Source organism: Stomoxys calcitrans, chromosome 4, assembly GCF_963082655.1.
Source record: "Stomoxys calcitrans chromosome 4, idStoCalc2.1, whole genome shotgun sequence".
Classification (NCBI taxonomy): Eukaryota; Metazoa; Arthropoda; class Insecta; order Diptera; family Muscidae; genus Stomoxys; species Stomoxys calcitrans.
Genome location: NC_081555.1, coordinates 89702671 through 89721471, shown reverse-complemented (window position 1 = coordinate 89721471; position 18801 = coordinate 89702671). Strand labels below are relative to the sequence as shown.

At 40.9% G+C, this 18801-nt stretch overlaps 3 protein-coding genes across 4 annotated transcripts in view; 1 reads left to right on the top strand and 2 right to left on the bottom strand.

The window, feature by feature from the left end:
• The window catches only part of LOC106085715 (serine/threonine-protein kinase tousled-like 1), a 593262-nt gene that overhangs the window by 279666 nt on the left and 294795 nt on the right, over nucleotides 1-18801 (bottom strand). The gene's annotated exons all lie outside the window — the stretch shown is intronic.
• Nucleotides 1-18801, top strand: part of LOC106085718 (uncharacterized) — a 318067-nt gene that overhangs the window by 250849 nt on the left and 48417 nt on the right. The window lies entirely within an intron of this gene.
• Nucleotides 17363-18446, bottom strand: LOC131996649 (uncharacterized). The gene is made up of 2 exons (XM_059366272.1): nucleotides 18078-18446; nucleotides 17363-17655 (listed from the first exon to the last, which is right to left on the bottom strand). The coding sequence occupies exons 1-2, from the start codon at nucleotides 18207-18209 to the stop codon at nucleotides 17473-17475; spliced, it is 315 nt and encodes a 104-aa protein (XP_059222255.1). The 5' UTR covers nucleotides 18210-18446; the 3' UTR covers nucleotides 17363-17472.

The window sequence follows — 18801 nt, the reverse complement described above, 5'->3', positions numbered from 1 at the left end:
CCCAAAGGAAACAGTATTTACCATCATTGTCCTGCAAAGTGTTTGTCACAAGCAAACTCACCCATGGACGCTTTTTGTTTAACACATACTCTCGGTATTTTCATCACACACATCAACCGACATTTTTGCTTGACTGTATTTAACAGCATAAAAGTTTTATTAAAATGCATTTCTTTGGTGGTCCTCCGACAAAAAAAGTGGAAAATAACCAAGCAACAAATACAATGAAAACAAAAAACGAAAAAAAAAACTTTTGCAGTTTTGTTATGTGCATGTTTTTGGTGTACTTTTTATGACTTTCTCGTCCTCCAATGAAATGACCCCCTTCACCACAACTCCCACCCATTCGGCCAGCCCAATGGGCCCCCACCCATTGCTAACAAAACGAATTTTGTATTTCGGCTAGGCTGTCATTGTACTTTATGCCCTTATGTTGTTGTTGCTGCGCTGCTGCTGTTGTTGTTGTTGTTGGTGGTATGGCTTTCTACTATGTGCACAATGTTTGGTGTGCTATTTTACTTTCTTTGCCACCTTAATTCATCAGGCATTTCCTTATGATCATTAGATTCGTTTACATTCTTGGCGTTGCGTTTCGAGTTATTCTAGGCATTAAAACACGTCACCTTTTTTCTGTTTTTTTTTCTTTTTTTTGTTAAAATATAAATAAAGATGGAGATTGGGATTGGGATTGAAGAAGAGAGAGAGAGCGTTAGTTGGAAGGGGGTTTAGGGTGGTGAAGGGGTCTACAACTGTGAGTGGAGTGAGGTAGGTAGATGGGGGGAAATCAAACCAAAAATGGAAGAAAACATTTTATATCGTACATGGAAACTGACGAAAACGACAGCAATAGCGACAACGACAACAAAAACAACAACAATATGAGAGACGACAAAACAAAACAAAGAAACAAAACCGAATTAAATGGAAACGAAAGAAAGAAAATCTATAATTTAACAATAGTGGTGGTTCGCTCATACCTACGATCTTTGGATCCGAGTCGAAGGCTCCAGGACCGAGCAGCGCAACAGAGATTGGTGTGGGTCCAACATTGTGCATTACATATTGCCATTGCCGGCCATCATGGAGCGAATGACAAAAGCAACAGCGCCCCCCAGTAGCGTAACGACGACAAAGTAACAACAATCACAATTTATTTAAATATTCACAAACAAACGTCATGGAATATTTTATTCGCTTCCATTACAATTGAAATATGGTTATAATTGAAAACACGTGTCAAATGAAGAAAGTACCTATCCAACCAACAACCAACCTACCCACTGTCTATTATCTATCTTTCAGTGCCTCTTACCGTACGTACGTCTGTCTGTCCTTCTGACTGTCAATGCCAATGCCATGCATTCGGGCCGAGAAATGTGTAGCGCATCTATCTGTTCGGTAACTAAAAGTCACAGCACATTGATGAGTTTGTTGTCGACAAGTATTGAAACTTGGAACTACCCCTTTAAATAAGAAGTCTACCCCCACCTTGGCCTGCGTTACCTTGTACAGTGTGACCTCTTTGAGGATAATTTGTTCCGAATTTTTCAATAAAATCTAATAATAGTTAGGGCTAGAGCGTGATTAACACACTACGATTGGGAATATTAAAATAGAGAAGGCGGTTATACACCCGGCTGGTGATTTACCCTAATGGTCTTCAATTTAGACGTGTTTTTCAATATGTTCTAGAAGGTGTATAATTACATTGTTTACTGTGAAACCTAAATTTATCACTTACATGCTTTCACTGTGAATTTAGTAGACAACATCAAAACTTACCTAAAAGGAAATAAAAAAAAAAACAAAAATAATCAATTAATTTATTCTGTAATGGGACTAGTGTACCGATGATGATGGTATTATTCATCGAAATACCACAAAATTACAATGAATAACAATTATACACATCTATATATATAAAAATTAATTTGTGTTTGTTTGTTTGTTTGTATGTTTGTTTATTTGTTTGTTTGTGGGTTTGTAAATTTGTTTGTTCCGTAAAGACTCAAAAACGGCTAAACCGATTTCTTTGAAATTTTCACAGATTGTGGGGAGTGGTCCGGAAGGAGCAATAGGCTTTACAATTTTTTGATATCGGGAGGGGGGCGGACCCTTCCCCTTACCCCAAAAAGTACCAGCCAAAAATAAAAGTAGACCCATCGGGACAATATGGGATTGAAATGAAAGGTATTCAAGAGTAGAGTACGAATTTCATAATAAAAGTTGGGTCCAAGTACCTGGGGGCCGCCCCAGCCCCAAAAACCCCTTAAAATAGATTTATTCGACGATCATGACAATATGGGAAGCAAATGAAAGGTATTCGTGGGTAGATTACGAATATGGTTAGAAAGAAGAAATATGCTTTATAATTTGTTGATATCGGAAGGGGTGGTATTTTTGGAGTAACGGGAACAGTCCCCGTTACTCCAAAAAATGCCAACCAAAATCACAAGTGGGCCGATAAAGACAATATAGATATCGAATGAAAGGTATTGAAGAGTAGAATACGAATATGGTATTAAAAATTGGTTCCAAGTACCCAGGAAGTCGCCCTAACCCAAAAATATCTAAAAACAGACAAATTGGTCGTCCATATCAATATGGGGCTTAAATGAAAGGTATTCGGGAGTTGATTACGAATCTGACATACATAATCAGATCAAAATGTAGGGGGTCACCCCACCCCCCAAAAACTCCCCAAATGGGCATATGACCCATCATGACTATATGGGACTCGGTTTATTTGTTTTTTACGTAGAATCAAAAAAAGGAAACATAGGCTATATAATTTTTAGATATCAGATGATGGCTGACCATCCCCCTTACACCAAAAATCAAAAGAAAATGAAAGGTATTGGAGACTAAAAAATAAAAATCATATTAAATTTTGGGTCCAAGTACCCAGCGGGCCGCCCCAACCCAAAAACTCCTCTAAACAGAAATGTTCGACGTTCCTATCAATATGGGACTCAAATGAAAAGTACCCGGCAGTAGATTACAAATATGGCCCAAAAAATTAGGTCCATGTAATGGGAGGTCGCCTCACCCCCAAATGGGCATATCAGCCGACCATGGCTATATAGGATTCAAATGAAAGATATTTGAGAGTAGGTTAAAAATATGACATTAAAATTTGCGTTCAAGTCAAGGTGGCTTTTTTCCTCCTAAAAATATGTCGAATAAATTAATTGACCCATTATGGCAATATGGGACTCAAATGAAAGGTATTTGAGAGTAGGAAACTAATTTGATATCCAATTTTGTTGCTTTAAATCACACCTTAAACTGAATTTCATTTCCGACTAAAGCAATATGGAGCTCAAATCAACGGTATTTGGGAGTAAAGAAGGAATTTGAAATCTATTTTCAGGACAAAGTGCCGGTGGCCTGCCCAGCCCAAAAAAACATGGGTTCTTTCCCAAAACCAGCCAAATGGATATATGGACCAATCACAACAATATAGAGCCATGTGTTTGGGAGCCGCCCCAACCCAAAATACCTCCCTGTTATAAAAAAAAGCTATTTGGGGTGGATATTTATTGATTTCGGGAAATTTATATTTATTTTCGGGACAAAGACCCTGGGGTCCACCCCACCTTTAAACACAACTTATTTACCGATCATGACATTATGGGACTCATACGAAATGTTTCTGAACGTAAAGCACGAATCTTATATTTACTTTGATGGCTGAGTGACCACCCCCGAAATACCCCCTAAACCCGAAATATTTACCAATACAGTAATATGGGGCTCAAAAGAAAGACATTTAGGAGTAGAGTGAGAATTTGCCCAGGATCCGAGCGGGGCAAACTTTTCATACATCAATAAGTGCTTTCCCATTCCGAAGTTGAGTTTATCAACGATAAGGGACCTTTTTTTATAGCCGAGTCCGTACGGTGTGCCGCAGTGCGATATCTCTTTGGCGAGAATTTTTTACATGACCATGCATGGTATTGTACTTTGCAAATGTCGCCAGCATTGAGAGGGGATAACCACCGCTTTAAATTTTGTCCGAAGTTCCGCCAGGATACGAACGCAGGCGTTCAGTGTCATAGGTGGACATAGGCTACAGTAGCACGATATCCACATTCAGGGTGAAGTGTCCCCACCCTAAATAGATATTAGAGTTCAGCTAGTTAAATTGAATTGACTAGAAGTTAAAATCTGGCGATATACATATATGTCAGCAATATCTAAATCTGAACCGATTTCCATGAAATTCGCCAGTAATGTCGAGAGTCAAGAGAAAATCCTTCCTGCCAAATTTCGAGAGAATCGATTAACAAATGACAATTTGATTGCAAAATTACTGCAAATTGGACTACAATATATATATGAGATCTATGTCTAAATCAGAACCGATTTCGAGCAAACTTTATAGACATTGTTGAAGTCGTCGTGGGAAGGGTTGTACAAAATTTTGGGCTCTAGGAGTGAAAAGTGGGCTATGTATATATATGAAAGCTATATCTAAATCTGAACCGATTTCCATAAAATTCTCCAGTAATGTCAAGAGAAAATCCTTCCTGCCAAATTTCGAGAGAATCGGGTAACAAATGACCATTTTATTGCATTATTACTGCAAATCGGACGAATATATATATGGGAGTTATATCCAAATATGAACCGATTTTCATGAAATTGCAATGTCGGGAGTTATAAAAAATCATTCCTGCCAAATTTCGAGAAAATCCGTTAACAAATGACCATTTTATTGCAGTATTACTGCAAATCGGACGAACATGTATATGGGAGCTACATCCAAATATGAACCGGTTTTTTCCAGTTTCAATAGGCTTCGTCTCTAAGAAACACACCCATACCAAATTTTAAGTCGATAGGATGAAAATTGTGACCTGTAGTTTGTACAGACGGACATAGCTAAATTGAATCAGAAAGTGATTCTGAGTCATTCGGTATACTTATCAATGGGTCCACTCTCTTCCTTTTGGGTGTTAAAAACTAATGCACTAAGTTATAATACCCTGTACCACAGTACTGGTGAAGGGTATAATGAACATATGTAACTGGAAGGAGGATCAATTGAAAAATGTAAAATCCTTAAACTGCCGACTACAGGTACACCTATCCTACTCATACCAAAATCCTTTTGTCATAATCAATTTTTCGTAAGTGTCACACGATGTGTACAACTCTCAGAGTTACATTTTACATTTACATTACAAAGGTGTAATAAGTCCTATCTTGTAATAGCAGCTTTACCTAAGCTAAGGTATCCTTCTTCATATAGATTTTGTATGTACCTGCTGAGGCACTTGGTTCTACTGATCTCTGAAAACTCAATGCGAATGTGTATTGAAATTCCCCATAGATGACTGTCCATCAGATACAGAAAAATGCTTTGATTTCTAATGCAAACGCCGTTCAATTTGAATTTGGGTCGGCTGAGCAGTTTTGAAACTGGAGATGAAGGCGGCGGCGAAGGTGAGATTAGTGTTAGTTTAGGTACCAACACATTCTGCAAGTTGCTGCACTTTGCCCTGCGGAGCTTGCCTATTTCTCTACAAAGAATTTTTTTGTTTATAGTTTTGTTGTTGCTGTTGCTGTTGTTTTTTTTTTCTATTCTCAACAGTACAGTGCTATCAACGAATATCGGGTGAAAACAAAAAAAAAAAAAAATACACCGAATGCATTGGCAAAATTTTTTTTAGTTCATTTTTTATTCCATCTTTTGCGTTGTTGTCATTTGCTTTGTTGCTATATGTATGTACATACAAACGTATGCCATATACAGATGTGTATATACATAGCTCCGAGTAGATATGTTTGTATGTATGTATGTACATATGTAAAACCACTATATATGTGCTAATGTTTGTTGCTATCTATATTCATTTGTATGTTTGTTTGCCTATTCAATGCATTTGCTTTATTTAGTAGTTGAGAGAGGAGTGAGGTGCAGCAAGAGAGCTACAGAGAGAAAGGGGGGTGAGGGGGGGGAGACCAATTTCAAGTTGTCACCACCGTTTGATAAAACCAAAAAAAATGTGACAACATTGCACCATAAAATATAGAACTTTTGTTGTTATTGTCGTTGTTGCTTCTCTCTTCTTGTTGTTGGCTGATGTTGCTATTGTCGTGGTTGTTCTTGTTGTTGTTGTTGCTTTCAATGTTTCATCTTATTGTTTATATGGATGTATGCCCACCGCCTCGTCTCCCTCCTTCTCTTCTTGAGTTTTTCCTTTTTTTTTTGTGTTGCCCCAACACCAACTGACTAAGCGACTGTCGGTCGTTCGTCTTCAACGATGGGGCAACAAAACGACAAAGGCAGACACAGGCAACAATCTACAACAACACCAATAACAAGAGCAGCAGGGCAACAACGATTATGTTTATTCCGTTCAGTTGTTGTGATTCAATGTAAAATTATTTAATTGTAAATAGTGAAATTTGGCAACACCGTTCCCGATGTCAGGCTGCCAGCGAGCCAGACACAGAGCGAAGCAGGCAGTTAGTCAGTCTGTCAGCTCGACAATGGGGCTACAACGCAACAGCAACAAGAACCCAATGCGACAACTATACTCACTCACTCACTCACTCACTGACTCGGTGACTGACTGCTACACCACTATTACTCGCTGGAAATGAAAACAAATCCAAAACATTTTAATATAAAAATTCATTCGTTCGTTGTTGCTTGCCTGCTTGCTTGCTTGATTCGTGGCTAGCTGGCTGGTTAGTTGGCTAGCTGGGTGTTTGTTGTAGCCGTTTTTTATCTTAAACCGAAACCATTACACACTTCATTCCTCAAACAAACCTACACACACACACACGAGCGCTCAAACAAACGCGCAATCTTGTATGTAGAGACAGTGTCTAAAAAAGCAAACAGACAGAGCGACGGACGCACAGACATTTTGTCACATTCACCTTTCTGGCGCACTCACCTTATCGACTCACACACTTGTTCGCTTACTCACTCCCCTACTCACTTAGCGGTCATGAGAGCACCTTAAACACTTTTGGCATTCGATTTGTTGTTGTTGTTGTTGCTGTTTTTGTGCCATATTATTCTTGCTCTTGTTCCGTTCTGTTTAACGTCAGGTAGAATAATTTGTTGTAGTTTGCTTTTTCTTTTTTCATTTATTTTTGATTCCAAACAAGGTGCCTGCCTTTGTCGCAATTGCCGTATATTTTCGTTGTTGCTGCTGCAGTTGTTTGTATCTCTCGTCTTGGCTCTGCGTTAGTTTGCAGTTAGTTTTGCTGTGCTCAAAATGCAAAAATCAATTTCACAATTTCCTACTTCGCCTCTCCAGGCCACCCTCACCACACTTCACCGTTCACCCCCTCCCCCCCACACACACACACAAACATTGCCACTCTCACAAATGTATGCGTGCATTGACTTTGCAAAAAATCCGTTTTTGAGGTTATAGAGCACATTTCTTCAGGGTTGCATTGTAAAATACCCAGGGTCGTTTGACGCAGTTTCTTTATTTTTTTTTTTATTTTATTTTGGAATTTTATATCAACAAGCTCTGTTAGCATTCAAGAAATGAAGATGTTTTTCATTTCGTCGAGATAGTGGAAGAAACTTTGCGGTTGGTAGTGAGATTTGCTTAACTTAAGGTCAAAAGTGTGAGAAAGAGTTTAGGTTATGTTAGAGTCGCATACCAAGATGATCATCCTTGCGAAAGGTGGAAGTTTTATTCACGATGCTTGCTTGTGTATCGTACATTCATACTGTAGTAGGGAGCCCTCATTCAATAACTAACTTGTATTTGCCGAAAGTATTGTATGGGAGTTTAAATTCCCTGACAGATCAGTCCTAAAATGCCATTCATACACACATATTGGTTGAGGTCTGACGGAGAGCTCTTCAAAAAGTGGCATACGTATTTCTGCCTTTGGCTTTCGTAGCTGTTAACCGCTACCGTATCCTCACTGAATGAAAGATCGATCTTTAGAACAAAAGGTGAAAGATTCTCCTTTCTGGGCTTCAGTAGCGGAATCACACTACCCATTTTACAGACATCGGGAACAAAGAGAATGTCAAGAGACCGTTTGAGGATCCGCTTCTCCACTCCCGTTACAGCTAAAGACCTCAACATAAGTGCAAAGATTCTGTTGGGACCTAGTGCCTTGCCCATATGGAGTTATTTGGGGATGGGGCGACCTCCCATTACTTGGATTTAGTTTTTTATGCCATATTTGTAATCTACTGTCGAATACTTTTCATTTGAGACCCATATTGACATGAACTTCGAATATATCTGTTTAGAAGAGTTTTTGGGTTGGGGCCGTCCCCTGGGTGCTTGGACCCAAATTTTAATACAATATTAGTTTTCTAGTCTAGTGCCTATAGATCTACTTTTGATTTTGGATGGCGTTTTTGTGGTAAGGGGGAGAAGTCCGCCTATGACGCTGAAACCCTAGGTTCGAATCCTGGCGAGTATATCAAAACAAAATTCAGCGGTGGTTATCTCCTCCTAATGCGGGCGACACTTGAGAGTTACTTTGCCATGTAAAAACTTCTCCCAAAGTGGAGGCGCACTGCGGAACGCCTCGGCTATAAAAAGCAGATCCCTTATCATAGAGCTTAACACTTGAATCGGACAGCACTCATTAGAAGTTTGCCACTGTTCCTTAATGAAATGTTCATGGGTAAATTTGCATTTGCAGTCGACAACTTGACTCCTCCTTCCGCCAACCTCTAACTCGAAGAACTCAGTCTTACCCACATGGTTTGTGTTTCTTGCTGCTGGCACCATCCTTAGATTGAATTTTTCCCATCTGCAATGCTCAGCCTACATGGTTCCCGCTGGATATACGAAACAACCCCTGTTACTCCACCAGGGACCTTATTTTGTGTCTTCTTCACTGCAAGATTGAGTCGAAGAGTGGCAGGGGTCTCTTGCAGTCTAAGACAGTGATAGCAGAAGATTTAGGACCACCTCTAGAATTCTTTAGCCGGTTCCGCAACGACTGCGGCTGGTTCAGGAGTTCCAGTGTATAACTCATCGCTCCAAATTTCCTTCTTCCTGTTGGAGGGTTTCTTGGCAGATACTGAATCAAGCACCGCACTTCTCGATCCCACCGCAGGTGGAGGAAATGCGACTTCATATGCTTCATTCCACACAGGCGGAGGAGCGCCGGTCATCCATCGTCCGTAAAGGGGAAGTGGGCCAGGGAGCTTTCATTTGAGTCTCGCTCTCCATTTGATTTTGATTAGACGACTCTTCCTCTGCGTGAGGTCGGATTGGGTCGCGCCATCAAATCTTCATAGGTAAGTTAGGTTATCCTTAGGGCCACCGGTCCCTTGAGAGGGCGGGTCTTCGCGGTATGATTGAGAGGGTGGGTCTTCGCGGTATGATGGAGAGGGTATAGGATGCGGCAGTGCTGATATCGGGGACGAGGAGAAGTGCTCCGAGAACAGCACTGAATGTGATACTTAATCTGACACCTTTGAACATGTAGGTGGAGTGCGCGGCTTTGAGGACTGGAGTGCGCGACTTTCAGAGAGTCAGGGGCATGGCGCTCTTTGGATTCGGCGCATTGGAAGAGCATGGGAAGACTACATGGTATTGGCGATGCTACGGCTATTTTTTACTGGGCGGATCCTTCTTGGATGCCGATTTAAAGGTTGTCTTCCCGGGGGAGGAGCTTTGGGTTGGGGCCCTCTATTTACATGGATGGGTCCAATATGGAGGGGACTGCGGCTTTTGTTGAATTCCTAGGAAGAAGGGAGTCAAATAGACGGGTGCATTGTCTTTCAGACTGATGCTTTTGCGATCCTCAGGGCCTTAGATATGGTCCTGAGTAGGAAGCGACCCTGTCAGACTGTCACGATTTTAGTGCGTTCCGGGCTGGAAAGGTTTGAATCGCGTAGAGCAATACCAATGTTGAATCCCCCTTTGTTTGGGCTGTTTGGAAGGGTAGATGCCTACTAAGGCGAATGTGCAAACTTGGCGTGGACTGGCGCTGGGGGCTTCGGGATTGCCAATGCGCCTTGGCAAGAAGGTCCTCCGGACGCCGATTTTCTTCGAGCTGGGGAAGCGCGACCTTGGTTTGTTGGTGGGAGTCCTGGCCGGTCACTGCGATATCAGGTTGTTGACGTCGTCATTACGTTCCGGCCTAGTCATGTCCGTCCGTCTGTCTGTCGAAAGCCCGCTAACTTTCGAAGGAGTAAAGCTAACCGCTTGAAACTTTGCACAAATACTTCCTTTTAGTGTAGATCGTTTGGGATTTTAAATGGGCCACATCGGTCCACGTTAGCTGCCATATAAACCGATCTTGGATCTTGACTTCTTGAGATACTAGAGGCCGCAATTCTCATCCGTTTTGGTTGAAATTTTGCATGAGGTGTTTTGTTTTTGATTTCCAGCAAATATGTCAAGTTCAGTCTAAATCGGTTCATAGCCTGATATAGCAATCATATAAACCGATCTGGGGTCTTGACTTCTTGAGTAACTAGAGGGCGATATTCATATCTGATTTGGCTGAAATTTTGCACAACATGTTTTGTTTTTGATTTACAGCAAATATGTCGGGCCGTAGGCTCGAAATGGGGCCTAAATCGGAGGATGGTCCACTGGCACTACAGGAGCGTGATTAGACCATTAGTAAGTTATGCCTCAGTAGTTACGATAATACAACAGGTTCAGAAACATGTTGTCTTGGCATAGGCGGAGCGATGAGAACCACATCCACTAGGGCACTGGAGCTATTCTAGATATCCAATCCATAGATGTACACCCAGAGAAAAGTTGATACCAAACGTGCTCATTTCAGAACCATACGGTATTGATAGTAAAGTAATACCGTATGGTACAAAACCAATACAAGATGGTATGGATGAACCATAAAATGATTAGTACCGTTTGGTACTAGCCTTATTATTGTATTTTAAGTACAAAACTCAAAAACACTTCGGGCGCGATGACAAGAATATAAATGTGATGCCGTCAATTATTAATAGCCTACTTTGTCTGGTATTGAATTGATACCAAATGGCATTAAAAATCTTTTCCAATGAAGCGAACAAAATAATACCAGGCGGCTAAGCGACTTAAGGCGATGGGAGAATGAATAGAGGATAGCAGCAGGTCATACCATTGCAGAATAATCGAGGCGTCAATAGGAAACCTAGAAGGAATGGAAGTGGTTTCCGATCGAATACCTGAGACGACACTTAAGGTCGAGTGCGAGGCACTAATGCTAGCGGACCAGTCTTGGATTGACGGAACCCTAGTATTGCCATTTGGAATTTGGAAGGATCAAAGCTAGAGAACAAAGTGGGCCTGAGGGTCCACATTGAGAACCCAGGGACTGAGATCTGTTTTAGACTGCCTAACCATAATACAGTCGTGCACGGGCGATCACGGAATGCGTGAGGTGGTGTAGAGCTAACGCGAGTGTGAATATGTCGCGTTAGTTTGAACATCTTTACGGAGGGGAAACTGACCATAAGAACAATAACAACTAGGACGGTAAAGTCACGAACGCTCTTGGAGTGTAAGAAGGAGATTAACGCCTTTTCTGAAAATGGCACGATCCGCATCGTTTTGGTGTCGGGACACAGCGGAGCAAAGGGGAATGAAAAAGCCGTCAACAAACTTGCTTAACTCGAAGCATTTCGGGTCGACGCTGTCCGAGTTAAGGGTGTGGGGTACGAATGCACATGTTACAATGTGTAACAGCGAAACGGTCGGCAGGACGCCGAAACTCCTATGGGGAGATCCGGATTGTGAGAAGACGCGCCTATTACTGAGAGGAAGCAAGCAGGAGGTCAGTAAAGCTTTCGGTATCATAGAGAGACGAAGACTACAGTTTACAAGACACTGATACTACCCGTGCTGTTATATGGTTCTGAAGCATGGGTACTTGTGAAAGCAGATGAGGGAGTGCTTGGAGTATTTGAGAGAAAGATTCTTCGTAAAATATATGGACCAGTATGCGTTAACGGAGAATATAGGTGACGTATGAACCACGAGCTGTATGAGCTGTATGACGACGCTAGCATAGTTACGCGCATCAAAATACAACGGCTGCGTTGCTAGGTCATGTTGTCAGAATGGATGAAGAAGCTCCAGCAAAGAAGTCTTTTGAAGGCAAACACGGTGGTACACGCAAACCGGGAAGACCAAAAGCCCGATGGAAAGATCTCAAGTTGTGGGAGACACCTCAAAACTTGGTGTCAGAAATTTTAGAATGAGCGCAGAAGATCGAGGCGCTTGGAATGCTATTCTACGTTCGGCTAGTGGAGCAAATATTCTGTCATAGCCAATTAAAGTAAAGTAAGTATCATAGAGGGATACACAGGATTACGAGCTCATAGAGAGATACACAGGATTACGAGCTCACTTGTAGTGTAAAAATTCCTGCTGTTGTGAGTTGTTGCCCATCTGTGCTCGGTTCATAACCTGAACTAGCTGTCGTACAAACCGATCTCGGATTTAGCAAGAAGTCTAAAAGAAGCCTCTAGAGGGCGCAATTTTCATCTGCTAAAGTTTCGTATGAGGTGTTTTGTTTCGAATTTCAATGACGGTGCCAAGAATGGTTCAAATCGATTCATAACCTGATTTAGCTGCCTTACAACCCGATCTCGGATCTTGATTTCTGTAGCCTCTAGAGGGCGCAATTCTTATCTGATTTGATTGAAATCTGACCCATCTGTGCTCGGTTCATAACCTGAACTAGCTGTTGTACAAACCGATCTCGGATTTAGCAAGAAGTCTTAAAGAAGCCTCTAGAGGGCGCAATTTTCATCTGCTAAAGTTTCGTATGAGGTGTTTTGTTTCGTATTTTAATGACTATGCCAAGATTGGTTCAAATCGGTTCATAACCTGATTTAGCTGCCATACAACCCGATCTCGGATCTTGACTTCTTGAGCCTCTAGAGGGCGCAATTCTTATCTGATTTGACTGAAATTTGGCCCATCTGTGCTCGGTTCATAACCTAAACTAGCTGTTGTACAAACCGATCACGGATTTAGCAAGAAGTCTTAAAGAAGCCTCTAGAGGGCGCAATTTTCATCTGCTAAAGTTTCGTATGAGGTGTTTTGTTTCGAATTTCAATGACTGTGCCAAGAATGGTTCAAATCGATTCAAACCTGATTTAGCTGCCATACAAGCCGATCTGGGATATTGATTTCTGAAGCCTCTAGAGGGCGCAATTCATATCTGATTTGACTGAAATTTGGCATGAGTTCTTTAGCTTTAATTTCCAATAAATGTGCCAAGATCGGTTCGAATTGGTTGATTTAGCTGCCATACAAACCGATCTCGGATTTTGACTTCTGTAGCCTCTAGAGGGCGCAATTCTTATCCGAATTGACTAAAAATTTGCTCATTGCTTTTTGTTCTAACTTCCAACAGCTGCCTCAAGTATGGTCTAAATCCGCACATAACCTTATAAACCGATCTCTAGGCGCAATTGCCACCCGATTTGGCTGAAAGCGATCGCACGATTTGATTTCCTAAGCCTCTAGGTGGCGCATTTGTTAGGCTAAAATTTTTAACCTGGTATTTTTATATGACTTCTAATACACAGAAGTACGGTATATCTGTGGATCTATCTCCTACCAAATCATTTAAAGAAAGTTTCAAACGCGATCCATGGTGTAGGGTATATAAAATTCGGCCAGGCCGAACTTAAGGCGCTTTTATTTGGTTTTTTCATGCTTTTTTTAAGTGCTTACTTAGGCATTCTACAAATTGTGCCCAAACGCATTGCTCTTTTTCCATTCCTCCAACTAATTTTGTGATTTCATTAGGCCAAAATCAGGCAACTTTGTGCTAAAAGAAAAAAAAAACCTAGGCAAGGTCTATAAAACGAGTAAATGAGTGAGTGAGTGAGTGAATGGGCAAGTATGCATACAAAGTGGGGAGTTTGTTGGATGTATGGCTACGCAACTACGGTGGGGGGGGGGGGGGGGGGGTTGGGATTGGTGTATAGCGTTTTGAAAACGCATTTGAATTATTTCTCACTCTAGATTGTCGACGACAAGTAGCAAAAAAATATCTAATATTTAATGTGATTCCTGTTATTGTTGGTGGTGTTGTTGTTGTTGGTGTTGGTGTTAAGTTTGTGGTATGGTGGTTTAGTTTGAATTTAGCCTTTTTGGTTATTCTGTTTTTGGTCGCTTTTGTGCTGTCTTGCCTTCGATGGCTATATTAAGCCAAAGCCAAATCACCCCAGCCTGGCGGGCAGTTACTCAGTCAACTAAGCAGGCCGGCAGACAGGCATTTGGTCGACGACAGTCGTCAATGCGTCAAACATTCGTTTAGGTCGTACGTATGTGAGATTTGTACACGTTTTGTGTTCGTGGTGTTGTTGAGGGTCTTGTTTTTTTTTTTTTTTTTTGCATTATTAAAGATACGAATATTGTTGTCGTTTGGCTAATACCACTTACTACCATCCATTGGTCCGTCTGTCCGTCCGTCCGTCCATCATTCCTACTCTTTGGCTGCGCCTGTCTAGCTAGTGGTATATAATTCAGACTTTCTGCTCGAATGTCCGTCCGTCCATCTGATTGTAGGTTTGTAGCTTTCTAGAGTTGCAAAGACTGGGAATGTGTGGGGCATTCGCTCGTTTTTGTTTTTCAATTTAGTTCACAATTTTGTTTTCTTCGTTTTAGGTCCGTTTTTTGTTTTTTCCTTGGCTCTAAAAGAAAGAAAGGAAAAAATCAACAAAAAATAATAATTGTTTGCGTTTTTGTTGTTCTCCTCGTCGTCTTCTTCTGCTTCTCTGTTAATTTGTTTTCGCAAATGCAAAGTTAGTCCGTCCAGCCAACCAAATGTCTGTCCGTCCATCCATCCATCCGTCCGTCCGACTGCCTATCTCTATTATGTAGACTCACTCACTCACTCACCCAACATATAAATGTGGTACGTAGATAGGTTTTGTATATTTATAATACCCATACATATGTATGCATATAATTGTTGATATACATATACCCACTTGTGTCGTACGTATGTATGGACATATGATTTACATCCCTATACACATATGGGCATACCTACACAAAGTGTGATGAGTTGTATATAAATGGTAGTCACTATTCATTGTACTTTGGCTTGGTGTTTTTTTCTCTCTCTCTTTTGCAAATATTTATAATTTTTTTTTTGCATTATTTTCTGCTTGCTGTTTTTTTTATCTGCTTTACAGCTAATACTTTCTCGCTTTAGTGTTGGCTTGCGAGGGCTTTACATCCTATGATCTTAGTTGGGATTAATCATGCTTTAGCGGCTAAAAACACCAAATGCAGTCGGTGATCGCTTAAATGATGCATGTTAAAGTGGCCATTGCCTAATAAAGACTTGTCTTTTTTCAAGATCTGCATAGTTCGGGACTCATTATGATACTGGATACTCGCCCCCCTTTTTATACCCACCACCATAGGATGGGGGTATACTATTGGGTTGCCCAAAAAGTAATTGCGGTTTTTTTTAAAAGAAAGTAAATGCATTTTTAATAAAACTTAGAATGAACTTTAATCAAATATACTTTTTTTACACATTTTTTTTCTAAAGCAAGCTAAAAGTAACAGCTGATAACTGACAGACGAAAGAATGCAATTACAGAGTCACAAGCTGTGAAAAAATTTGTCAACGCCGACTATATAAAAACCCCGCAATTACTTTTTGGGCAACCCAATAATTTCGTCATTCTGTTTGTAACACCTCGAAATATGGGTCTGAGACTCCATAAAGTATTTATATTCTGGATCGTCATGTCATTTTAAGTCGATCTAGACATGTCCGTCCGTCCATCTGTCTATCGAAAGCACGCTAACTTTCGAAAAAATAAAGCTAGGCGCTTGAAATTTTGCACAAATACTTTTTATTAGTGTAGATCGGCTGGGATTGTAAATGGGCCAAATCGGTCCATGTTTTGATATAGCTGCCATATAAACCGATCTTGGCTCTTGACTTCTTGAGTCTCTAGAGTGCGCAATTCTTATCCGATTGGAATGAAATTTTGCACGACGTGTTTTGTTATGACATCCAAAAACTGCGCCAAGTATGGTTCAAATCGTTCCATAACCTGATATAGCTGTCATATGAACCGATCTTGGATCTTGAATTCTTGAGCCAAAAGAGCGCGCAATTCTCATCCGATTTGGCTGAAATTTTGCATGAAGTGTTTTGTTATGACTTACAAGAACTGTGTTGAGTATGGCTCAAATCGCTATATAGCCTGATGTAGCTGCCATATAAACCGATCTGGGATCTTGACTTTTTGAGCTTCTAGAGGGCGCAGTTCTCATCCAGCTTGGCAGAAATTTTGTACATGGATCGCATTTGTCAAGTTCTTTGGCCGATATCCCTTTATAGACAAACAAAGGATAATGGATAAGAATTTTTATACTATTTCAGCTATACCGAGTTATGAACTGATTGGGGTCATATTTGGATTGCCTGTTGGAGACCGACATGGCATTCAATGTGCAAAATTTCAGCCAAATGGGAGATATATCAGGTTATGAACCGATTCGAGCCATATTTAACACATGTTATACAAAAAGTCGTTATTCAAAATTTCAGCCAAATCTGAAAAGTTTTGCTCCTTCTAGAGGCTCAAGAAGTATAATCGGGAGATGGGTTTATATTGGAGCTATATCAGTCTGCGAAGCGAAACATTTCGTACTAAATTTAAGCCAAATCAGATAATAATTGCGCCCTCTAGCGGCTCAAGAAGTCAAGACCCGAGATCGGTTTATATGGGAGCTATATCAGGTTATGAACAGATTTGGACTACAATTCGCACAGTCGTTTATGGTCAAACCAAGACACTTCAGGCAAAATTTCAGCCAAATCCGAAAATAATTGCGCCCTCTACCGGCTCAATAAGTCAAGATACGAAATTTGTTTATATGGGAGCTATATCAGGTTATGAACCGATTTGAACCATACTTGAAAGTCAAAATAAACCCTTCATGCAAAATTTCATCCACATCGTATAAGAATTGCGCCCTCTAGAGGCTCATTAAGTCAAGATCGGTTTATATGGGAGCTATATCAGGTTATGAACCGATTTAGACCATACTTGGCATAGTTGATGCGAGACAAAACAAAACACTTTACGCAAAATTTCAGCCCAATTGGATACGAATTGCGCCCTCTAGAGGCTCAAGAAGTCAGGATGCGATATCGGTTTATATATCAGCTCTACCAAACATGGACCGATTTGGCCCATTTATAATCCCAACCGGCCTGCACTAATAAGACGTATTTATGCCAAATTTCAAGCACATAGATTCACTACTTCGAAAGTTAGGGTGTGTTTGGGTTCAAACTAAGGGTTTTGCCTTCCGAAATAAAACATAGGAAGTTTTATGTTTAAAATTCAAATGTGGTGGTGATTGTTTATTGTGATGTTCTTTTCTATGTTATTTAAATTCATTAGTTATAAGTAGATCGTAGTGTTTAAGTAGCAAATATTTAGGTTTAGATAGCACAATTCATAGATTTAAGTAGCAGTAGTAAGTAGATTAAAATTTAAATTATGAGTATAGTTGATTGTAGTAGATAGACATTGTATTTAACAGGTGGGGGGTTTGCAATATTAGAATTAGTTGGTGTTGTATGTTGTGTCCCGCACTTATGGTTGTTGTGATGTTGCAATTGTGGGTCGAGTGTAGATTTGGTTTTTGAGTCGGTTGTTATTGTGTCACTTTGTATCTAAAATGTTAAATATATTAGTTCACTGTTTCAAAGTTTATTGTTGCAATGTTCACTCTAGTTATATATGTTTGTATGTATGTTCACTTTTTACTTTTCACTTCACTTGGGTTTTCACTTTGAGGGGGAGAGAATACGATGCGCGGGTTTGAGATTTAAAACGAGACTGATCTTTTTTTGGTTGTTGCTTGTCACTTGGACCCCGCGAAAACGGTCAACTTTCCAAGCTACAAGCAACAATTCCAGGTAAACAAATATGAAGTCAAGGCGGAATCAGCGATTAAGAACTTACTTCAATGTACCGTTATGCACAGTGGGTCATGTGCATACGTGAACGCATGTCTGCACATGGGTGCACATGACTTCATGTTCAAACGTACTTTGAACATTCTCCCCCTCCAAGTGACGAAGTGACATCTTACCTTTTTAATCCTGGTTTCTTGCCTGTGAGGTGACTGGGCCGACGAACACGTATCCCCAATCTGTCTCCTGGGCGAAGACGGCTCCCAATCCGGGTTGTACAACACCACTCCTCCGGAGGTGGGCGTAGGCATCGGCCCCTACCTCTACATCGATTGGTTCGTTGCCTCTAGGGTCAGCATCTGCCAAAGAAAGGGATCTTAGGCTGCTTGTGGGGTCGGGAATGATGGGATCTGAATAGGGTCGTCGCGGCAAATCCCGGGTCACCACTGCCCGGATGGTATACATGGTCCTCCTCGACGCATGCCTTGACCGAAGTCTTATTGTTGCCAGACGGTGCCCTCTGCGCTCTCTCGTTGGTATCCCCAGGCGAGTTACTGTGGCTGCTTATTTCTTGCGATGAAATTTTAAGTGAGGATCTAGTTGAACCTGTGTTACGCCAGAACCTAACTGCGTAAGACAAAACACGATATGCTCTAGCTAAAGACGAAAATCGAGTCAAAGGGTCATCAAAAGTGCCTGTTGCGAATACTTTAACTTGTTTTGCTTCAAGATTAGTGTCTGTATTAACTCGGTCTTGCGGCCACTGATCATGCGGCAATTTGAGCCACTGGGGTCCCGTCCACCATAAATTATGAGATGTTAAGTCGTCAGGAGAACAGCCACGACTTGCTACATCTGCAGGATTATATTCTGAGTCAACATGTTTCCAATTCTCACCACCGA

What these genes read in the sequence shown, in the direction of transcription:
- LOC131996649 (XM_059366272.1), bottom strand. Translation starts at nt 18,209, where the DNA reads ATGCCTACGCCCACCTCCGGAGGAGTGGTGTTGTACAACCCGGATTGG. An exon ending in AAGAAACCAGGATTAAAAAG is followed by an intron (nt 17,656 to 18,077) that starts GTAAGATGTCAC and finishes TTAACATTTTAG; the next exon opens with ATACAAAGTGACACAATAAC.